Raw genomic sequence first — 24,395 nt, forward strand, 5'->3', positions numbered from 1 at the left:
TCCAATTAATCCAAACAGCAGTGATTTTATAGGATAGTTAACACCAATATAAGACTCTTGGTTTTCTCTGTCTATCAAGTTTTTCTCAACTTTGGCAACTTTAAGATGTGTGGACTTTAACCCCCAGAATTCCTTAGCCACTGATCTATCCTATTCCTTAATTTTTTAGATTTTATTTGCCAAATAAGCCTATGTAAAATGAATGAATTTTATTCTCATTTATTCTAAGGTACATTTCTTGAGCCTAAATAGATGTATGGCAATTTAAGATGCATACTTTTTTTTTAGACAATTAGACAATTTACATCAATAAAAAAGATACAAAACCTAATTCAGTTTCACAATCAAAAGGAAAAAAAACCCAGAAAGGCAGGGAATGAGGAAAAAAAGGAAAAGATAATTTCTTCAAGAATGGAAGTGATGAGCGGTATACTAATATTTATATACAAATTTATACATTGATAATTTCCTTTCCTTGTTGTTGTATGATTGAGGATTTATGACTCTTGTTCCTTTGGCCAACAGAAAGGCTATGAAACACTGCTCTTCAATGCTAAGGTAAACGTCAGTATCTATTGAGTGTTCTGTTGGTCCTCTGGTTTATGAATGAGGCCAGAGCATGCTTATTAGGTTTTCTGGCTGACACCATTTCACCAGAACTAATGCAAACCATCTTCTAAGAAACAAACCAATAATGTTATTATTTAGGACTGAGTACAAGTAGTCCTTGCTTAACGACCGTTCAAAGTTGCAACCACCTTGGAAAGGGAGCTTTGTGGCCCATAAAGCACTTCTGGACATCATGAAATGTTGTGCCACCCCCGTGGTCGTGTGACCACATTTTAGATGCTCAGCAACCCGCTCAGATCTACAATTGGTTGCTGAGCGTCCCTCGATCATGTGATTGCCATTTGCAATCTTCTCTGCTGGCTTGCTTCCCAGAAGGTCAGTGAGGAAGCTGGCAGAGAAGGCTGCAAATGGAGGGGATAGAGGGGAGGGGAAACCCTTTGTGGGGCTTCAGGAACAGAGTTCAAATCTTGAAGATTTCTGTTTTGTTCCTGTAGCCCCACAAAGGATTTCCCCTCTCTACATGGAGGGGAGGGAAAACTGTTCACCAGGCAGCTCTTTCTCTCTGTCTGCTTAATGACCGCAACCAGGAGTGCTGGGATTGTGGTTGTTGAACAAAGTAATCATGTGGGCATCTTGCTTAAAGATCAATTCTCTGAACCACCAAGATTCTGGTCCCAATTGTGGTCATTAATCAAGGACTGCCTGTAATGTAATGTTATATTTATTTTATCATTTTCCTACTCACTCTTCTTCTGCATCATTGCATTCAGACAAATAGATTTAAGGGAGTCAGAACGGTAAGACTGTATTTCCTTCTGGATGCCACTGAAGAGGACTTAAGTGTTGTGCTTCCCTCTCTAATCAATATGTGGGCAGAGAGATGATCTGGTGCCTCCTGAAGGTATATTGCCTTGGCTACCCTAAACCCAGCAACACCACTGTCTATGACTATTTGCTCCAACCATTTTAGATGTTTATGTTTTTTAGATGTTTTTTTTAGTTTTAGAATAATTCTGTTCTAAATATTTATTCTATTATTATTGCTACTAAGTTTCTTTATACTGAATTACTCTCAACAGTTTCTACATTCTTATATCTGGTGAAATAAATGTACATTTTTCATACATCTGTCATTTATAACACAAATAAAATCTTGCTACTCCCATTATAATATTTTCCCACTTTGCTTTTTAAACACGTGAATTTTGTTTAACTAGGGCAATAAACCAAATCTTATGAAACCATTTTTCAAGCAAGATTATCCAGATATTTCCACTGGTAGGCAACAACTGACTTTGCTGCTAAAAAGCAAGTCAATCAAAACTTTTTTAAAAATTAACATTTTTAGAAATGAAATTTTGAAATCACATTCACAGTTAATCAGAATGACGCACCTGATATCATGATGTACTTCTTTTTCATATTTTTTTTCTCTTCGTTTCTTATAACAACAGAAAATTAAAAAAGCCAATAAACTGAGTGCCAGAAGAGTCCCTATAACTGCTCCAGCAATTGTACCAGCTCTATCTATAGCTAAAATACAGAAAACAAATTATGTGAGGTAGCAGAAATTAATTTTGCAGCTTAATGCCAATATTTAGCTAATGTCTATTTTTATTACTTCACTGTTCCCTGTTAGCTAATACTTACGAGGTGTAACAGTCAGTAGAACAGAACATTCTTCTATGCCAACTTTATTTCTGGACAAACATGTATATGTACCAGAGTAAGCCTGAGAAGCGTTTTTGACCAAAAGGTCACCTGTAACTGCATCTGTAAATATCCAAAATATTTGTTATAATTTTGCAACTATCTATAGAATAAAACACAGTATCTTAATATGTTATTTCATGTAATGTCACTCTATATATTACTTATACACAGCACACTTTATTGATGTAAATGTTCTGCAAATATCACCGAGTATTAGAATTATTTTGGGAATGAGGATAGATAGCTCTTCTCCCACTGTCTCTGCATACCAGCACTTCTACAGAGAACATTGCACTGGAGCACTAAGGTCCCACACATAAGTTACCACTTAGGTGTGCTAGCTGCATACCAGAAGAAAATTAATTACTGAATGAGATAAAGTTGGAAGGAAATCAGCTTTTCAAATGTGTATAAAACAAAAGGAAATTCAAGTACTGATCTCGGCCAATTCATTTTTTCTACTGCTATCAGAGTAGTTACTAATTAATCTACCACAGTCATAGACATTCTGGGGGGAGGGATAGAATTAATCTAATTTCTGCTGAAGAAACTGAAAGGCTGTTATCTCAGAAAATTACTACTGTGGTGTGAATTCTTCAAACAATATAATTCATAATATATGAGAAGTGCAATGCACTTTTCTTCAGAACGTTAGAGCAATCACGTCTTTTGCAAGTCTATGCAGCTGCTTCAAAAAGTATTCCATGTCTCAATTAGAATCAACAAGCTACTTCACATACAAACTAAGAGCTCTGCACACACCAAAGTTGCAAAGTATCCCTTTTGAAGGTTTTGCATGAATCTAAGTTATTATATTCAATTATCACAAATGTTTTGCTAAAACAAAGAACACTGTTTAAAACACTTTTTTGTTTTTTAACGTTCCAATCTAGCCTATTGTCCTGGATTCTCTTTCCATGCAAGTACTAACCAGTCCAAACCTGCTTAGCTTTCAGTGGTAAGCCTAGATTGGCTAAGTACTATCACCTACCGAGAAGACATCATGAAATAATACCATAATTACCTCTAGGGTCTTAGAGAATTATCTCTGCTTAAGGTTAAACAAGATATCTGAAAGACTCTCAGGCAAGGGTGTGCAAATTCACTGAACCAATGTGCAAAAGCAAAGCAACTTGTCAAAACTGGCAGATTCCAAAAGAGTTTTTTTCCCCGCTGGCTTCCAAACTTGTCCACATATTCCTTACTATTTTTTACACCTTTTCTGTGCTTACCCCAAAAGGGAATAGCCTAAGTGGTATGTATATGTGGGATTGAAATATGTACATTTGCCTCTAATTCTCATGCTCCCTTTCTACTACCAAGTGTTTTATTCATGCATCTTATCTTACTTTTCTTTTAATTAACCATTTGCCATTTAGGAACAAAACAAATATTCTATCCTAAACCTTTCTGTACAAATTCTTCCAAAAGAACATGAAAAACGGTAGGCAGTGGAGAGCAAGGCCATAGCTCTTTTTCCTTGAACTAAAGTTTACTATTATTTCCCCTTTTCAACTAGCTTCAAGAACTTAAATGTCTGACAATATACCACTGAAAAATATTTTGGACAATCACATGGTAAAAAGACTACCTTTATAATAACACTATGAATTAGACAAGATTTTTTTCCCTATGTATAATAACACTATGAATTAGACAAGATATGTTTCAAAGTTGTGTCTAAAATTAATTTAGCATCTGAAGACAAAAATGTTAGACACAATAATACTATCTGTGAAAAATGTATTAATAACTTGAAAGCATACTCAGTAATGCTGTTGCTGGAAGTTCTTGTGAACCCGTGGTTCTTGTCCAGGAGTAACTTATGACGGGAGAGCCTTCTTGGGATTTACATTTCAGAGTAAGATCAGTTCCAATCTCCTGTGATCCCTCAATATGGCATATAGTCTTCGCGGGCTTTTCTAATAAATAAAGATTCCAATATAAGTGAAAAGTTTTACCTATGAATCCATTAATTGGCATTTGCATCTATACACAGGAGTCTACTATTTGTACTGATTTCAGCAGGCTACTGAACAATAGCAATTTACCCTGATAACAATATAGGACCAAATCCAGAGTTACACCACATATCTGAACTACCTTAACCCTAAAACCATACCTTTTTCTCAGCTCATGATAACCCTTGTCCGATCCTTAGGAGGCACTAAGGAGTGCCTCCGCAGCTCAAGCATGAATTTTCTTGGACTGTGAGGCTAATCTGCAAGCCAAAGGCTTCACCTTTTAGGAGGCAATAACCTATATCCTGCTGAAACAGCTGTTCCACTCCAGATCAGAACAGCTGACCATTCCTAACTACCACTAATCTATTTATCACAGTAAATATAATTATATGTATTATGGCAATATAATTTGTAATTATACATATTACCATTATGATGGTATGTCAGAACCAGTGGGGTATACCACTTAAAGTGCTGGTTTAGGATAAAGGAGATCAAGATTTAATTCCCCTTAGCCATGGAAGCCAATTGGCTGACTTTGGACCAGTCATTCTCTTAGGCTATTCTACCCCAACAGGGCTCTTGTGGGATAAAACTAAAGAGTGTGCTTTGTATGACAATTTGAACTTCTGAAGTAAATGCATGGCATAATGAATATATTAGAATAATGAATGACAAAAATGCAAGCCAGTGTATACTCTTAACATGTATTATCCTATCAGTCAAAAGACCTATGCCAAAGTCAGCCTAACCATCTAACGAGGAAAAGCTTAAGTGTAGTGTTTAATTTTTTTGTAATAAAAAGCCTTGTGAGCTTTTCTTTCATGCTCTGATCAACCAACTTCCTCTACCCTCCAACCTATGCACCCATCCAAAGGTATATTGTCTGCTTGAAGCCACTGTGTCCTGTAACATGCTTGAGACTTCAGCCTACATTAACCTGACAAAAAAAACCAAGACATAAATTCTTTTATGTTTGCTTCTTTTATCAGTCAGAGTTTTACACAAATGACACAGGAGTAAAAAAATCAGTGGTAACTGATTAACTTCAATATGACACGGAAAAGTCAACTGATGCACTCAGGCACATTCAGGACCAGAGGGGGATGGGATGCATACCTAACTGTAGGGTTAAAAAGCACTTTGCTAGTGTTCAGAGATAATTTACTTTACTCTTATTGGTGGGAGACCAACAAGCCAAATGAAATATATTACTCCTTGAATCTCTTTTTAATTCTCTGTGCTGGTTCTCTTCTGTGGGCTTATTTTTAATTGTCTCAACCTAGTGCTTTTCTTCTGAGGCATATATGTTCTCTTTTATAAACTGCCTAGCTACAAAATTAAGTTTAGCTGCAATATGAAGAGAAATCATGAGTCTCATAAGGGAGAATCTGAAAGTTAAGTATGTTTTCATCCTAGTAGATCCAACCATATTTCCACTAAAAATAAAAAGCAGCAGTTTCAAGTAGCATTACTTCAATAACAGAACTTCTTGCTGGGAAAGGCTGGAATACGCACAATACTAACTTTGTTCCACTGTCAGATGTAAACGTAACGCAGAGAATCTTATTAGAAAGTCAGGTACTGTACCGCAGTGTAAGCAGTATTGTAGATGCGCTTTCACAGTCATAAATTTATACTGCATGACACAACAAAAGTGGAATTCATGTAGTGTTATTTGCATTGTATATTTATCATGGTGCCTCATTTATCCTGTTTTTAATTTCCCAAGCTCATGAGAACATAATTCAAAAGACTTGAACTTAAAAAGGTAATACATTGAAATTTATGAGCATAAATTTAAAAACTGAAGATGCTCATTTTTAAAGAAAAATAACCAAACCAAATCAGTATCCAACAGTGCATTATTTTTACATTACATTGCACTTCCTACTAAATATTCACATTTACCACCTCTGTACAAAAAGGCAAACGATAAATACTTTACCAAGTACTGTCAACTGGATTCTTTGAGTCTGAACACCAGGAAGCTTCTTCACTTTACACTGGTATGTGCCAGTATCTTCTAGTTTTAAATTTAGGACATCAATACTTGCATCTCCAGAAGCTGGATTTTGATCAACAAACTGTACTCGTCCCATCATACGATACTGATCATAAACTCTGTCTGTATTGTATATGATGACCTGAATGGGAAAAAAGTAAAGGTGGTGTTTAAAAGTTTCTAAACCCTTTTGAATTTCCAATATTTCTGCATAAATATGACCTAAAAAAAGATCTGTTCTCCACACAATTCCTAAAACTAGATAAAAGGTTTACAATTAAACACGTGTCAAAAATATTGTAATTATTTATTGAAGAAAATGATCCAAAGATACATATTTCTGTGTGGCAAAAGTACGTGAACCTCTCGTCGTGTTTCGTGTCAGAAGTGCAGGAAATAGAAAGGGGGAGAGTATTAATTAAAATTTAAAAAGTTAAAAACATTTATTAAAATATAAAATGTATATAACTCTAGCCCAGTGCCAGGCCACATTGATGGCAGAGGTGTTTCTGATCAGTAAGTCACTCTGTGTGCATGTTGGTTCCAAAGGGCACTGTAAGAGATGGGTAGTTGTTTGAATATCGACGCATTCACAGCAAATATCCTTGCCCTCAGGGAGAAACCCCCATTTTTCCATATAATCTTTAGTTCTGGCCAAACCAGTGCGCAATCTGTTTAAACATCTCCAAATTGTCCACTCCTCCTCCAAACCTCCAGGCAACTCCTCAAGTAGTTCTATCCAATTATTAAGATATTTTACTTGAGATTTCCATCTGTTTAATTGTTCTCTTTGAGGTGTAGTAGAAATCTCAGCACAGTCTAAGAAACTCCTTCTTGACTTCAATCTTTTTGTAGGAGGTACTTGGCCAAATAATGGATGTGCCAGATCGTGTTAACACCTTTCCACATTCCACACCTTTTGCCACACTCCTTCTAATGCCTGGTGGGGCTATTTCTGCCAAGATATATCTTATCAAGTGGAGCAGGGCATAAACATCCAGCAACAATGCGGCATCATCACTAAGCATCCTATCCACCTGCATAAAGTGCGCAGAGCGGCCCCAAACAGGGCAAACATACTCTCCTACTGAGTAGCACAATGCAGGGGCGGCCGTGCATAGAGTAGTAGGGTGAGCACCCCAAGAAGTACCAGACAGTTTCCTGAGAAGATGATGGGTGGAAATCTTTTGCTTTAAGTTGCAACAATGTCTTTTAAAGGTTAATGTTCAGTCCAGTGTTACACCAAGGTAACATGGCGTCTCACAATGTGCCAGACTCACTCCATCTCAGATAATAGCAAGCCTACATCTGGCCTGCCTATTGTTGAGTATGTTTTCATCCTAGTAGATCCAACCATACTGAAATGCACAGACATTAGTTTTCGATGGGTTAGGTTTTAGTCCATTTTCGTTATAATATTCAGACATATTCTTAAGAGCCAAAGCTAGTCTTCCACTTCCTCGAAGTTAATTCCCTGAGTGATAAGTGCCAAATCATCAGCATAGATAAAGGACAATGTATCAGGACTGACAGATTGATCATTAGTATATATATTGAGTAATAGGGGGGCAAGGACACTCCCCTATGGGAGACCATGCCGCTGAACTCTCCACCAACTCTTTTTTCCCTGAAATTCAACGAATCGTCAATTCTCAAGTATTTCCTCAATACATTTAGTTAAAGCAAGATCATGTGTAATATTATATAATTTCAAGAGAAGCTTCCTATGATTAACTGTGTCATAAGCCGCAGATAAATCGACAAAAGCAGCTCCTGTGATAAACCTAACTGAAAGCCATCCTCTATATGCTGGATGAGATTAAGTATCTGGCCTGTGCAGGACATTCCGGGCCAAAAACCAGCTTGCTAGGGGATAAGAATCGGTCCAATAGCAGGAAGCATTCTATTTAGAAGAACTCTCTCATAGGGTTTAAAAAGAGGGCAAAGGAGGGAAATTGGACAAAAATTCTTTGGGTCGTTCGGTTCTTTTCCAGCTTTCAAAAGTGCAATAACCTGGGCTTTCCTCCAGATCTTCAGAATCAATTTGAGGCCACACATATATTAAAAAGTGACAGCAACCATTGCTTAGCGAAATCTAGGATTTCTAGATAATCCTAGAACTTCTAGGATTATCAGTTCATTTGAAGGGGGAAATTAGAGTCAGCTGTTTCAATCAATGGAAAGATTATCAGGGCTGAGTATGGGAAATCCTGGCTTATTTAAAGAACAAACTCCTGGGTATTCACTATCAAAGTCTGATCTGCACAGCACTGTAAGTGTATCATGGCTTGAACAAAGGAGATTTCTGAGGACCTCTGAAAAACAGCTGTTGATGCTCAACCAGGCTGAAAAGGTTACAAAACTACTTCCAAACAGTTTGGTCTCCACCAGTCCACTGTAAGGTATACTGTATACACATGGAGGCAATTCAACACTTTTGTTACCCTCTCCAGGAGGGGCTGACCAGCCAAGCTCATACTAAGAGCAAGGCATGTACAGGTAGTCCTTGCTTAACTACCATAATTGGGATTGGAATTTCAGTTGCTAAACAAAGCAGCCATTAAGTGAATCTGACCCAATTTTAGACCTTTCTGCGGCAGTCCACTGCAGTTGTTAAGCGAACCATGTGATCAATAAGCAAATCATGCAGTTCCCCATAGATTTTGCTTGCCAGAAGCCAGCTGGGAAATTCAAAAATGGCAATCATGTGACCATGGGATGCTGTAGCAGTCATAAATGCGAACTGGTTGGCAAGTGCCCAAATCATGATCACCTGACTGTGGGGAAGCTGTGACAGTCATAAGTGTGAGAACCGGTCATCTTTTTTTCAACACTTTTGTAAGTCTGAATCATCACTAAACAAGTGGTTGTTACAGGTAGTACAGTATTACTACCTGTAATACTCAGGAGATCTCAAAGAACCCCAGGGTAATGTCTAAGAAACCAAAGGCCTCTCTGGAGAATGTCAAAAGTTCATGAGACTACCATCAGAAAAACAGTGAACAACAATGGTGTGCATGACAGGGTTACAAGGAAAAAACCACTACTTTCCAAAAAGAACATTGCTGCCCAGCTAAAGTTTGCGAAAGACCACATGGATAAGCCAGAAGGCTACTGGAAGAATGTTCTGTGGATGATAAAACCAAAATAGAACTTTTTGACTTGAATGAAAAGCATTATGTTTGGCAAAAGGCAAACCCTACATTCTAGTATAAGAACCTTATCCCATCTATGGAACATGGTAGTACCATGGTTTCAGCCAGCTTTGCTGCCTCTGGACAAGGATGGCTTGCCATCATTGATGGAACTACGAATTCTGAATTGTACCAGCAAATTCTGCAGGAAAATGTCAGGGTATCTTTCCATGAACTTAAGCTCAAGAGACAGTGGGTCAGCAGCAAGACAAGACACAAAACACAGAAGTTAATTAATGTTTTCAAATGCCCAAGTTAAAGTCCTGACCTTAATCCTATAGAAATGTTGTGGAAGGACCTGAAGCAGGCAGTTCATGTGAGGAAGTCCACCAACATCCCTGAGTTAATGCTGTTCTGTAAGGAGGAATGGGCTAAAATGCCTCCAAGCCAAAGTGCAGGACTGATCAAAAGATATTGGAAACATTTAGTTGCAGTTACTGCTGTCCAAGGGGGGCACACCAGTTTTACTGAAACGAAGATTCACATACTTTTGCCACACACAAATGTGTAGCTTTGGATCATTTTCCTAAATAAATCAATGAACAAGTATGATGTTTTTGACTCATTTAAATGGGTTCTCTTTGTTCACTCTTAGGACTTGTGTGGAGAACATACCACATTTTAGGCCACTGTGTGTCTTACGCTATAAATAATCTATTCAATATACTTCTCGAAAAGTGTCCTAGAGAAGAATACAGTATTTTCATTAAGAATTTAACTTAACATGCACACAGCCTGAATTCAAAATGAGTATTAAATCTCTGTAATGACTTCTACTCACTTCTCCCTCCTTTGGTTCCAAAATATTCCATTCAATTTCAAATGTGCCTTCATCTGCTGGAGCGAGAGTAAATGTGCACGGCAGTCTAACTTTCTCTCCTTGAGCTCTTGTAACCGTGGTCTGGTCAGTTGAAGTTATTGTTACACCTTCAGTTAGATCTAGGAAAAGTATTGTGAAATCAGGAATGTTAGATTCAGTATCTTAATAGTTAAAATAAAACACAAATGTGTAATTGAAAAACATCTCATTTAAAGTGACTATTTGGGGTAAAATTAATAATTTATACCATATGTGGTTTATCTCAATGTTTTTACAAAATGTTTTTTCAGAAACTTTATGATGCACTGTTTCAGGTTTATATTCACATACTACTCAAAATTTTGAACAGAACATATTAGTTTTGATGTTTTATTTCCCCCTTTTCTTATTAAGTAAACTGACTTAAATATTAATAATTGTACAATAACATGAACATACTGGTAATGATTAGTATACATGTAGAAAAATTGTAATTGTTTGTGCTTTCTTCCTCTTTACCAATCAAACAAAACATTACTCCTTGCCTCTGTTTTAGCTGCATTCAAGGCAGCTAACAAAATTTAAAAACAAAATCAGGCAATAAAAAGTTAAAAATACAAACTGAAATTAGTGATAAATACTAAAATTACCTTAAAAAGCCTAGCAAGAGAAATGTTTCTTTTCAGATTTCCTAAAACCTGAGACAGTGAAGACCAAACAACTTGTGAAGGAATTATGACCTATAATTTGGGAGCAAAGGCAAAGGCCCTCTCTCACATGACATGCAGATGAGCTTCTACCAGTGGGGTGCATTCAAAAGGGCTTTCACTGCAGATCTGTATAGGTTCATAGAGAGGTAGTCCCCTAGGCATTCAGGTCCCAAGCTGTTTAAGGTTTTTGATGTCAATTCCAACACCATAAATTTTATCTGGTAAACAACTGGCAATTCAGTAAAGGCATCATATGATCTCTTTAGCTACACTGTTCGGTAGCTAGCTGCTTTATTTGGATCAATAGCAAATTTCCATTTCAAGTATAGACCTACACAGAGCACACTGCAGCAGCCAAAACAGAATCCAAGCACAACTGCCTGTCTTCAAACCTGACTAGCCCGGGAAAGGGTACAGCTGACACAGTAGACATATTATGCAAACCTGTTCATAGAGAAAAGTGAAACCCTATCCAAAAAAATGCTAAACCTCAATCCCTAAGTCACATTTCCGGTACAGCAATGGCACCTCAGACCTCTCTGAATTTACTTTCACACTATTCTGAGACATAAGCCAACAAATTAGTGTTCAAACGGTAGTTTCCCAACATTGCTTTCTTGATATGGCCCAACAGGAAGGGCAGGGCAGATAAAAGCCATGGATAGGAGGACAGTTTTGGAGTGGGAGGAACAGTGACTCATGCACTAGTTAAACTCTACATGAGGTCACCACTGAAGTCTACAGTTCATACTAAGTACAGCTGCTCTAAAATACAGCAGTTCAGTTGTTGATGTTTGTCCTCAAAAGCGTATTACCCCAGAGCTCTGTACTAGTTACCTCCTGGCATCTGAATATAATTCAAGTGCTAGTTTTTACCTGTAAAGCCATATATAGTTTATCACCCATGGTATCATTAGAATTGCCTTTCCCAACAGAATTGACTGTCTTGATTGGCACTACCTGGGAGAAACTGTTAGTTCCTAATTTCCACTAAATGAGTGAAATTGGAACTGTTTTTCTGTGGGAACACTTATGTTCTAAAATAGCTTCCCTCCTTAGGCAAGACTTATTTGTTTGAAGGACTTACATGGCCACCTATCTCACACAGTGAGCCTAGGCAGTTCACAGACTTGCCTTCAAGTTGTTAGCTTTCTGAAAATTTCTGAGAATACTTTTGGGGAGCTTATGAAGATTGGAAAAGACACCACTGATTATTATTGTTACTGTTACTGTTATTCTTTGATACACTGTTTTGTAATACTCTTATGAGTGGTTAGTTTTAATATTAATTTATCATGGATGTTTTAGCCATACTGTTGATTGCTTTATCTTTTGTGAGCCAGGAGAATCTGATTATAGTATATAAACTGAATAACTATAAAATAATGTCCCAATGCCCAAAATAACGCCCCAATGCCCAATCCAACAATCCCAAAGCTGTGAGACTAGGCTGAAGCTGCCATAACCTAAAGATGTACCAAGCAGGTAAGCAGGCGAGGACAAAAGCCAGGAATCTTGTCTAAAAGATCTCTTCAGGGAGGTAGGAAAGAAAGAAACAAGGTGTTGAGGAAACAAAGGAAAAATGTCACCAGAAGCAGACAAAGGAAGCTCACCTGAGCACACAGGAAAAAATCCCAATCCCATCCACAGTTAACAGTAAATTAACAAGGCAAAGTAACTGCCAGTCTTCTGAACCAACAAAGCAAGGATGTCAATGAAGATTCTCAAGTCATCCAGGTGGAATTGTCTGCAGGTAGAGTCATGGCAACTGGATTTCTTTCTTTTTGGTTGAAACATTTTGCTGCTTGTCCAAGCAGCTTCTTTAGTCTGGGCAAAGGTTGGTAAGGGGACCCCATATATGTCTTCCAGGGTGGCTGCATTGTCCCTACACCTGAATGGCTTGTTAATTGTGCAATGGAGGTGTGGATTGTCTTTGGGATGTCTTACTCCTATCCCTCACTCACCCCCAAGTGGATCGTTAAGTGTGGCCTTCCTGGTGAACTTATGGTCTTAATCCTCCTGGGGACTAATGAAAAAGCAGCATGAAAAATGGAGGACAAGTTGTGTCTGAGGACAGACACAAGTTGTGTCTGAGGCCAAAAAGAAAGAAATCCAGTTGCCATGACTCAACCTATGAACAAAGCAAGGACTTTGGGGGATAAAAGGGGTCCTGAAGCCCACCCACTGGGTCATCTTGGATCCACACTTGGCAGCTTCTGTCCCTCTACCTAGTGCCTGGCAGTCTAGTTGAGGATGACGGGTAAGTGGGGATAGGGATGAAAGGCTTGCATCAAAATATTAATCCAGAAAGACACTGAAGAAATTAAAATTACATTTAAACTCGTGTCTATAGCCTTAGAAAAACTTAAAGTGAAATAATAATTTAATCCTAATGTCAACCCTAAAATAATAATTTATAGTAATGTAAAGTAAAACATAAGACTGGATAACAGTTGAGGATATTTCAGTTGTTAAAATGAAGATGGGGGGAAATGTTTGCAATTTTAATCTAAGAGTACCCAGTTCACATTTTTAAAACTATATACAAACCAGAACATAAATCCTTCGGAATCCTGGCTGGTACCTATCTTACCAGTAGGGGTCCTTGGGCAAAGACCCCCTAATGCTTCACCTGCCTACCTTGGATATGAGTGTGACATCAACTAAGAGAGTAATGCTGGCTTGGATGTCACCCATATTAACAAGGTCTGTGCCAGACATTGGGGAGTTAGAACAATCTGATAAGTGGGCTACTGGAACAAACCATACATGGATGAAACAAGACAACCCAGAATTGATTGAATGCTACTACAAGAGTAGACCTAATGAGAGGGGATATATGAAACGTATGAGGGAACTACGGATGGACAGAAGACCTACATCCACAGTAACTAAGAAACAGCTGGTTACTCAATGCTTCAACGTAGTAAAGAGGAAGCTGCTCTCACAACACGAAATAGACCATCTACACATTACATCCCTGACTCAAGAAACCTGGAAGAACAACTAGAGGTACAGCCAACACCTGACACTGGAACTTCATTGCCATGCCCTCCATTACAAAGCACAGCAGCTGATATGAGGCATAAGATTATGGATGCACTAGCTACAGTCAACCCTCAGGACTGATTACCAAGGCTTAGTGGAGAACTATCATCAGATAGTATGCTAGAAGATGCCAATAGAGCCCTCACGACAATCCTTACTACCACCAATAAACTGGTGTATGCTACAGCTGCTGTAAGCTTGGCTACGCAATCAAGAAGACAGCAGTATATATCCCCCCTGCCCCCAAAATGAGGTTGGAGGCTAAGATCAAGGTAACTCAAAGAGAAGTTAGTCAGCTGGTAGAACTACAGAAGGGTGTAGTGATTATGGTAAGACTCAGCTACTGAAAAAATACGAGGGTCTCACAGCCCTAGAGACTGATAAACAAAGGCTCACAGCACTGGCTACCAGGCTAAGGAGATACACTACAGAAGCAGAGACCAAACAGATAAATGCCCTGTTCTCCAAAGAACCATTCAAGGTGTACTCCCAACTGCAGTGCAACAACACCGTAACAGCAGAACCACCAACAGCAGAAACTAAACCGTACTGGAAGAACACATGAAAGAAAGAGAAAACACATAACACCAGTGCAAAGTGGCTGCAGGACCTGAGAGAAAACCACAGCAATCTCCCAGAACAGGAACCAATCACCATCACAGTAGCAGACATCCAAAAGTGGGTCAAGAACATGAAGATCTAAAAGCACCTGGCCCAGACATGATCCACAACTACTGGCTAAAGAAACTACCAGCAGTGCATGAACAACTAGTAGCACAGATGAACCAGCTGCTAGCGGCAGGCTCCCACTCAGATTGGGTAACACAAGGAAGGACAGTGCTGATCGTGAGAGATCCCCACAAGGGAACAGCATTGTCCAATTAGCAGCCAATAACCTGCCTCCTCACAACACAGAAAGTCCTATCAGGCATCACAGCTGCCAAGCTACAGGACCATATGGGCCAGTACATGAGCACAGCTCAGAAAGGCATTGGGAACAACACCAAAGGCTCAAAACACCAGTTGCTTATAGATAGAGCAGTCTCTCGAAACTCAAGGTCTAGATACATCAATCTGATGACAGCCTGGATTGACCACAGGAAAGCCTATGACTCAATGCCACACACGTGGATCTGTGAATGTTTGGTGCTATACAAAGTCAACAGGATACTAAGGACCTTCCTCAAGAACTCAATGGGACTGTGGAAGACAACACTGGAGGTCAACTCAAGGCAGTTCACACAAGTGGTCATCAAGTGCAACATATACCAAGGTGATGCACTGTCCCTGTTGCTGTTCTGAATAGGCTCAGCCAGATAATCACAAGGACTGAATACAGATACAAGTTCAAGCATGGAACTATCATCAGCCACCTCCTCTACATCGATGACATCAAGGTGTATTCTAAGAATGAACAAGACATTGACTTGCTGATCCACCTGACACAGATCTACAGTGAGGACACTGGGATGTCATTCAGATTGGAGAAGTATGTCTGGATTGTAGGAAAGAGAGGGAAGATAGTTAAGACTGATGCGGCCTGCTGGTGGAACTACCAGCAGGCCGCACTGCAGACATTCAGACCAGCTACAAGTGCGTTGGTATCCCACAGACACATGGGAACCACGATGAGGAGGCAAGGAAGACAGCAACATCCAAATACCCCCAAAGGAGAAGACAGGTCCTGAAGAGCCAGCTCAATGGGAAGAACAAGATCCACACCATCAACACATATGCCCTGCCAGTCATCAGATACCCTGGCTGTACAGTGAGCGGGCCAAAGGAGGACATGGAGGCTGCTGATGTGAAGACCTAGAAGTTCCTCACAATGCACAATCCATCCCAAGTCCAACACCCAGAGACTATACACCAGCCAGAAAGAGGGTGGGCAGGATCTGGTGAGTGGCAAAGCTACTGTCCTGAACAAAACCCAGAGCATCCAGGAATACATCAGTAATATGGCACCCAAAGATGACTTGCTGAGAGAATGCTGAGGCAGCAGCAGACATGGCAGCAGCAGACATGGGTGGAAGATCAAGCAGAGGAAGTGCCATGGTAAGACAGGACCCTGCATGGGATGTACCACTGACAGATAGTTGAGGTGGCTGACACTGGGAAATCCTACCAGTGGCTGGAAAGGGCTGGACTAAAAGACAGCACTGAGGCACTGATCAAAGCAGCACATGAACAGGCACTAAGCACCAGATCCATAAAAGCGGGGGGCAACCACACTAGGCAGGACTCAAGGTGCAGACTGTGCAGAGGCCTCAGAGACACTCCAACACATAGTGGCAGTGTGTAAGATGCAGGCAGGAACAGCATACACTGAATGGCACAACCAAGTAGCTGGCACTGTATACAGGAACATCAGCACAGTGTATGGGCTAGACCCACCCAAGTCCAGATGGGAGATTCCACAGAAGGTCAGGGAGACAGAGCTAAAATCCTGTGAGACTTCCAGTTCCAGACAGATAGGCAGGCACTGGCCAGACATTGTGGTAGTGAACAAGGACCAGAAGACAACGGTGGTGATAGTTGTAGCGGTTCCAAGCAACAGGAACATAAGGAAGAAGGAGTATGAGAAGCTGGAGAAATACCAGGGCCTGAAAGAGGAACTAGAGAAGATGTGGAGCCAAAGTGGCCCCAATGTTGGTGGTAGCACTCGGAGCTGTGACTCCTAAGCGGGGAGAATGGCTCCAACAGATTCCAGGAGCAACATCAGAGCATTCTGTCCAGAAGAGTGCAGTGCTAGGAACAGCCAAAATACTGCGCAGAATCCTCAAACTCCCAGGCCTCTGGTAGAGGACCTGAAGTTGAAGAAGACACACACCACCCACAGGGTTGAGAAGGGAATTTTTAAAAAAGAAAATTACAAACAGATGGAAAAACAGAAAAGTGTAGATTTAAAAATAAAAGGTGGTGAAAATAATGAGTAACTATGCAACTCTTAAACCTTTTCTTGCTATAAAGGTAACAACAATATACCTTCAGGGAACAACAGTATACCTTTTTTCATACAAGTATTATATGGCTTCAAAGAGTATTTTCCAGCAAATGTCTTCTGGTTTTTTTTGTTTTTTTTTTTGAGTAACAGGATTGACTGTTTTGTTCAATATAGTGGTATGTTCAGTCTTATGTTAAGGCAGTAACTATAATTTAAAGTGCAACATTTAAGTGCAGTCCTATATGGTATACATCTAGATGGACCCTGAATATAATTGCATATTATGCTGGTATCTACTCTGACATTTATGTAATGACAATTATACTCTAGCAAACAGTATTTACTGTATTCAATACACATTCATTTGTAGCTTTAAAATAACTTTTTCACATAAGAATTTTGGAGTTTAAAGAAGGCATTTTAACTGTGTATAATTGTAAGGGTTAGGGTTATTCAAGAAAAAAATGTATTTTACAAACTTTAAAGCTTTAAAAGCCAAACATTGTACAATAATCTTTTTTTTTTAAAAGAAGAAAAGTATTCACCATATTTGCTAAACAAATGGAACTCCTCAAACAAACAAAAAAATTACTGAATAGGTATCCTAGCAACAGCTCTGATGACTCTGGTCTACAGAGACACTGTTATCAAGTTCATGGAACATTTGTAATTGTACTGCTGGAAGGAAAGAAACTATTTTAGAAAGTTGCATGGTCAAAGAGCTTGGTAATAGCAACAAATAAATTGTAATAACTAGTAGCTTCTGTACTATGAAAAATCTATATTTAACATGGACTTTGAAGCAGCAGGATAGGAAGAGTATTGATGCTTTTGAACGCTGATGTTGGAGAAGATTTCTGAGAATACCATGGACAGCCAAGAAAACAAACAAATGGATCATCAAACAAATCAACTCAGACTTTTCACTCAGGGCACAAATGACCAGGCTCAAATTATCCTACTTTGGACACATTATGGGAAGACCTAGCTCTCTAGAGAAGGCTCTAATGCTGGGAAAGGTGGAAGGAACAAGAGGACAACTAGCAACAACATGGAGGGACTCAGTTACAGTGATAAGTGCACCACTGGAAGACCTGAAATACCTGGTTAGGCATAGATTGTCATGGAGAAATCTATCTATGTGGTTGCTAGGAGTCGACAATGACTTGATGGCACATAATTAATATTTAACAAGTTTGGATTCAATAAATATCTTACAAAATCCATTGATTTAAAATTAATGTTGCATACTGAAATAGAAACAAGATAATTATATCCTTTAAAAGCTATAATATTACTATGGACATCTAGGTCTGTAAAGTGAATCTCCAATTAGCATTATCTCAGTCTGTCAGGGAACTAGTTCGTACAGATTATGTTGAAAAACCCATAAAACAACAAATATGGCCATTAAGGAGATCAGTGAAGAGCAGTACAACTGAACAAACCAAATGTATGTTTGACAGCATCACTGTTGTGGCATTACCTGGAGATAGGATATTGTAATACATATATTCCCTTCCTGATGCTTCTGCGAAAGCAATACTGTAAAACAAATATTAAATAAACTTCAGGAAGTAACAATTGGATTGAAAACAAAACTCTTCTGCATGATACAAAATGGTTCAAATTTTAGTGAGGAGAGTAAAAAGAAAGAAAAATTAGTTACAATGATATATGAAGGAAAAGTGAAAAGGAGTAAAATTGTTATATGAAATCATAAAAATCTTAATCTATAAAAAAGACCAGCCAGAGGGCGATGTGTGTATGTGTATTATTGCAAGACAGTGTATGCTACCAAATCTTTCTTTTTTTCACTGATTTCTGCAAAATACAAATAGATAGGAATTTCCTAAAGACAAATTATCTTCATTTGCAAATGCTTCTTTCATTCTTTCCTAACTGGAAATATACTGAAGTTAAAAAGGAGGTGTGGATGAACAATTGGGGTAAGCAGAAATGATGCTCAAAGTTAACATTAAAACACAAAAAAAAATTTAAGATGCAAGAAGCTCTGTTTCAGAGTCCATGTCCCTAACTAAAGATTTATACACTCTGTTGCAAACTCAGTAATTGGTTTTGATTCTGGATACCAGTTTTCTTTCTTTTCACTGCAGGAAGATTAAAAATCTCTATTTCAATTGAGTAGAAAGAAGAGAGTAATTTTAAGAAAGCCAGCTATAACAAGCCCTGAATATTAGATGGATTCAGCTTATGAGATAAACTTAAACCTAATCCTAGGTACTCTAAAAAATGGCCATGGAAAACAGCTGTTCTATTTTACTGTGAATCACATAACCTAAAGCTATCATTTAGATTAAAATTAAGAAACAGAGCAATTAGGTCTTTAATGCATCTCTTTAAGCTTTACCAGCACACTTTTTTTTTCCTTTTATCAGCCATGTGCCATTTATTATGTGTTTTTTAATCCTCCCTTGCCCTGTTTGTTTGATCTCAACATCTTCAGAGTATGATCGCTGTGTGCAATTTGAAGCATTCCAGGCTCTGTCATCTTTCTAAATCCTGACTTTTTCTCAATTCTGGAACATCATTATTTTCTGTTGTTAGATTTTTATGATGCTCCATAAAATAAAGAGTTCTGGACAATAAATAAATATTAAAAGGATTCAAAGAGGAGTGAAGAAGTATATTCAAACGAATGACCATAAAATACTATCTGTTGACTGAATTTCATCAACCCTATGATAACTATAATTTACATTTTATTCAAAACATTATAATCAAGTGTGATGGCTGTAGCAGGACAACTATAACATAATAAAATTAGATTTTTAGAATGCTTATTTGTATGTGGATGTACATTATGCCCTATATATGATGGTATATAGGGCATAATGAAGAACATACCCTCTCATTTAGCAACTGGATTATGTTCCAACAACTTGGTCATAAAGCAAAATGGTCGCTAAGTGAACTCATGACTGAGAGAGATGATGCAAAGATCTGTTGCTGCTGTCTCATCCAGATAAAGTTCTCTCATAGAGTGTCCTGCACCTGACCCCTTTCCCCCTTATTTTTGCCCTCTTGTAGGGCAGAGAGATTGCTTACACAAGCTATCTCTTCCTGAGCTGCTCTTCTCCCAAGCATAGCACTTCTCTAAAAAGTGCTAACTGCAAGTTAACAAGTTCAGCTCTGTAACCTCAATTACTAGATTAGAACCCTCCTGGCCAGCTTCCACTTCTACCTGAAACTGACCAGACCTTCAGTTTCACACTGAAGGCTTTTGTTCTCAGGCCCATGAAATTTGGTTGTAAATGCACCCATTGGTCAGAAAATGATTTTTTATTACTGTTTAGTACCATTGTATTTGCAAATGGTCACTAACTGAGGTAGTCGCTAAATGAGGAGTGGTCGTATTAAGATAGCATTAACTCATGGAAGATGCATGACTCTTTCATGGGTAGGTAACACTGTTGTTTGCTATCTCCTTTATGTTAGAACCAGAAATTGCATTGAAATAGCAACATGAAATCTTTCTACACTTTGTTTATTCATTCAGTCACTTCCGACTCTTCGTGACTTCATGGACCAGCCCACGCCAGAGCTTCCTGTTGGTCGCCAACACCCCCAGCTCCCCCAGGGACGAGTCCATCACCTCTAGAATGTCATCCATCCATTTTGCCCTTGGTCGGCCCCTCTTCCTTTTGCCTTTCACTTTCCCTAGCATCAGCATCTTCTCCAGGGTGTCCTGTCTTCTCATTGTGTGGCCAAAGTATTTCAGTTTTGCCTTTAATATCATTCCCTCAAGTGAGCAGTCTGGCTTATTTCCTGGAGTATGGACTGGTTTGATCTTCTTGCAGTCCAAGGCACTCTCAGAATTTTCCTCCAACACCACAGAGAAAATCAGAGCCAAACTTTCCGATTTCCTCTCCTGCCTTTATGCAGTAGCTATAACAGGGGGACGAGATTGTTCTTACATGTGATTCAACTGTTGTCGGTAAAGGGCTTCTGAAATTACAATGGAGGCATAGGGATTTTGGCAAATACTATGTAGTTCTGATGCCAATATCTCCCCGCCCACATGCAATCCTATCTTCGTCTTAGTCATTTTTCCCCCCTACCTTCTGAATAGGTCTGTGACAAATAAGAAGAATCTTTGTTCTCCTTAAATCTCTCTGTGCCTGCCACAGGACAGGAGAGGAAGTCACTCTCTTCTCTGGCATTTTTGTTTTGGCATATATGATCTCACTGTTCTATTCTAGCCATGGAATTAGCTATTAAATCAGTATGGAAGGAGAAAAATAATCTGCTTACTGTCAACCTATGCTTAAGGTAATTATTTGCACCATTAAACTTCAAGATACAGAACAGATACCACTGCTTCTATATTGTGGTTATTATAGTGTCACAATTATTTCTAACCATCAATTCATTCATCTCTTCTTCCCTCCTGCACATAATTCCTTCTTATTTATGTAATTATGTATCTCATTTACATTTTCTTCACCTGACCCTATTATATCTATGATTTTGCTTATTTTTACATGTTTTCTCTTACTCCATTTATTCCTCATTATACCACATTTACAGATTTTTCAGTTTTCAAATTAGTGACTGGGTGGAAAGCAAAAGGAAGATTGTGAGGATGATTTCTACAGGATCCACCTATAGATATGAGGTTCTGCCACAAAATTATGCTGCAGAAGTTGCCTGCCCATGTTCTACAGGGTGTTCAGAATTATTTTATAATCCTGTTACAAGGCAAATTCTTGTGCTTTAATATTCTCTATGCTTAGCATACCTTTTGTGAATCATATTTCATTAACATCTGAGAGAAAAGCTTTACTTGAATTCCCTATTTTAGTAGAATGCATTTGAAGTGAACATGATATACAGACATACTGACAAAAAATTAAAGCCAAACTAAACCATTTTTATTATCCTCATTATGCCTACCACTGTTTGTTTTCAATTTCTGATTTGTTTTTTGGATTTTTTTTTAGTTCTGTGCATTTTAGACAAAATAGTGCTTGATGACCAAAAAGCATTTTTATCCTATGAGTAATGTTGCAAAACTATGATATCAACAGTGGCATAAGATATCTGGACAGGAAACAAAGAACTGAAAAGTGCTGAAAAGCTTTTATTTTCCCTAACTTTTAACCTCACAGGTGTTGGATAAATTGAATTCTAACTGTATGCAGTTTAATAGCTACATTTTAAGAAGAGGAAATACTTATAAGGCAAGGGCAGCAGTTTCCCAGCATTAAATGATTTAAATCCTATTATCGCTCAACTTTATGAAGAGAATCCTTCATAAACAAGGTACATATATATCTAATTTTTTTTAAAAACTTTTTGTAGACCATCCATAGTTGCTGGGAGTTGGGCTGCATATAAATTTAATAAAAAAATAAACATGTGTTGGAGAACACCTAAAGATATTATAACCAAAATGTCTGCATATCCTAAGCTTAACACTTGCTAGGAAAATTTTAGGATAGAGCATAATATATAAGTGACTGTCATCGTCTTTGTTTTACCTGTATTTACAGTCATTACAAGCCAACATATTAGAATAAGGCTACATAATAATTTTGATTTATGGCATCACTTTAATTTTATTCCTCCCAACTATGCTCTAAAATGGCAGGCAAAGGTAAATTGGTCAAACCATAAAGATCTGAGTATAGATTTTTTTCTAAAATAACTATACCCATTTAGAACACACAACACAGGAAAAATACTTCCAGACTGAGTTAAAAAGCATTATACAGTTATTTGGATTCTTCCTCCTAACAGGTTTTTCTGGAAGGCATTTACAAAGATATTTGTAAAATCATACATTATAAAAGCTTTGTGCAGATGCATCTTTAGTGACCAGGGTTAAAGATATAAAACAGACTCAAGTTTAGACAAAGATTGAACTCATTGTAACCCACCAGTCCTGTACCTGTCAATCTCAAGTCCTAGAAAGGAGTGAGGTTAATCTAGTTCTAATAACTCCTCCATTTTCATTTAAAGAATCTAAAAAATTATTTATTTTTAAAAGAAGCTAAGAATGAGTCCTAAATTGGACAGCTATTGGTACCCTTAAATGTTCCTTCTACTTTTGTATTTCTGCAAAGATAGTGAAGCCTTGTTGGGTTGAAGCAAGTAAGGCCACGTTCTGATCAGAAACTTTGGAAAAGTTTCTGCTTCCTCCATCTAGTTTTGGAAGCCTTTCCAGCACCACTAACAAAAATCCGTAAGGGCAGCATCCTGTTTGGAATCATTCTGCCAGCACCTGCCCCATATTATACGGATTTATTGAGTAGCGACATTTGGGTTGTTAAAGCTTGTGAAACGTTTTAAAATGGTTCTTTTTAATTAAGTGTAAAATTATGCCCCTCTTAAAAATGTGTTTTATTTACATCTTTGTTTAAATTAAGTTCTTCGCCTGGCTCACTACTTTAGAGAGTGAAGGACTTTGCTACTGGGTGGGGAAGGGTAGTAGCTACGCGAGTCCAGCGCTCGCAACAATGCCTCCGGGAATCATCAGAGAGTGAAATCCTGATACCTCCTGCTCGCCCCACCCCCAACAGGGAAGAATCTCTCCAAAAGAAAGAGGCCGACATACTGTTTTGTGCGTGTGTGTTTTAAACGAACCTACGGGGAGTACCACCAAGGGGCAAAAAGACGCTCTCGCTCTCTTCCCCCAAGCCCCTCTTCGGAGCCCTTTGACAACTGAGTGATTGCCCCTGAAAAGCCCCAACAATAAAGGATCTACAGAGTCATTTCCCACCGCGACCCATCCAAGCTCCCGTCCCTTAACTCGGATCCTTTGTTCTCCCATCTCCCCGGGAGGCTTCGGCGAAAGAAGCCCCTGGGCAGCTGGGCGACCGGGGGTTGCGGGAGAAAGGGGCAAAGGCGGTTAGGGTGGGGAAAGGGGGAGGGAGGGTCTTATCCCGTATCTCGCTGAACTCCCCCCTTACCTGCACAGAGAAACGTTACCACCCACAAGAACGGCAGCAGCGATGCCATGGCGGGGAGAGCAGTCGCCGGCGGCCAGAGAAAAAGGAGCGACTCCCGAGCGAATTCCCAACGGACACTGGCTGCCGCGCGACGCCCTCCTCTGTCCCCTCGCAGCCCAGCAGGTGAAATGCCCGTCACTTCCGCCCTGCCACAGCCCCGCCGCGTGCTCCGCTGGAGCTGCCGACGCGGAAGGGCAGCCCAACTCCACGAGAAAGGTGCTGACCTCTCGCCTTCCGTTACTGTTTGCTCACACCACGGAAGAGAAAGTCCCAGGAAGAACATCTTGTCCCCGGAGTTGAGGCGGATTTTCTCACTTCTGGAAGAAACTTAAGACCTGGTTCTGCCGCCTTGTTTGGGAGGGGGAGAATGAAAGCTCCACATCCTACTTATTGTAAACCGCCCAGAGTCCCCCATTGGGGGAGATGGGCGGTGATATAAATTTAATTAATTAATTAAGGCTCCGGAAAATTGCA

General features: G+C 39.1%; 1 protein-coding gene across 2 annotated transcripts in view; it reads right to left on the minus strand.

Annotated features, from left to right (window-relative positions):
• The window catches only part of CXADR (CXADR Ig-like cell adhesion molecule), a 32,730-nt gene extending 8,635 nt beyond the window's left edge, over nt 1-24,095 (minus strand). Inside the window, exons 1-6 of one of the 2 annotated variants that reach the window (XM_063305475.1) lie at nt 23,883-24,095; nt 10,228-10,385; nt 6,196-6,394; nt 4,050-4,205; nt 2,221-2,343; nt 1,965-2,103 (exon numbers count right to left, since the gene is read on the minus strand). In XM_063305475.1, the coding sequence (XP_063161545.1) occupies nt 1,965-2,103; nt 2,221-2,343; nt 4,050-4,205; nt 6,196-6,394; nt 10,228-10,385; nt 23,883-23,931 (824 nt within the window). In that variant the 5' untranslated portion in view covers nt 23,932-24,095. The remainder of the gene's footprint in view (nt 1-1,964; nt 2,104-2,220; nt 2,344-4,049; nt 4,206-6,195; nt 6,395-10,227; nt 10,386-23,882) is intronic. The other variant, XM_063305474.1, reaches the window with a different exon arrangement.
• Between the last annotated feature and the right edge of the window lie 300 nt (nt 24,096-24,395).

Source organism: Candoia aspera, chromosome 5 (genome assembly GCF_035149785.1).
Source record: "Candoia aspera isolate rCanAsp1 chromosome 5, rCanAsp1.hap2, whole genome shotgun sequence".
NCBI classification, from domain to species: Eukaryota; Metazoa; Chordata; class Lepidosauria; order Squamata; family Boidae; genus Candoia; species Candoia aspera.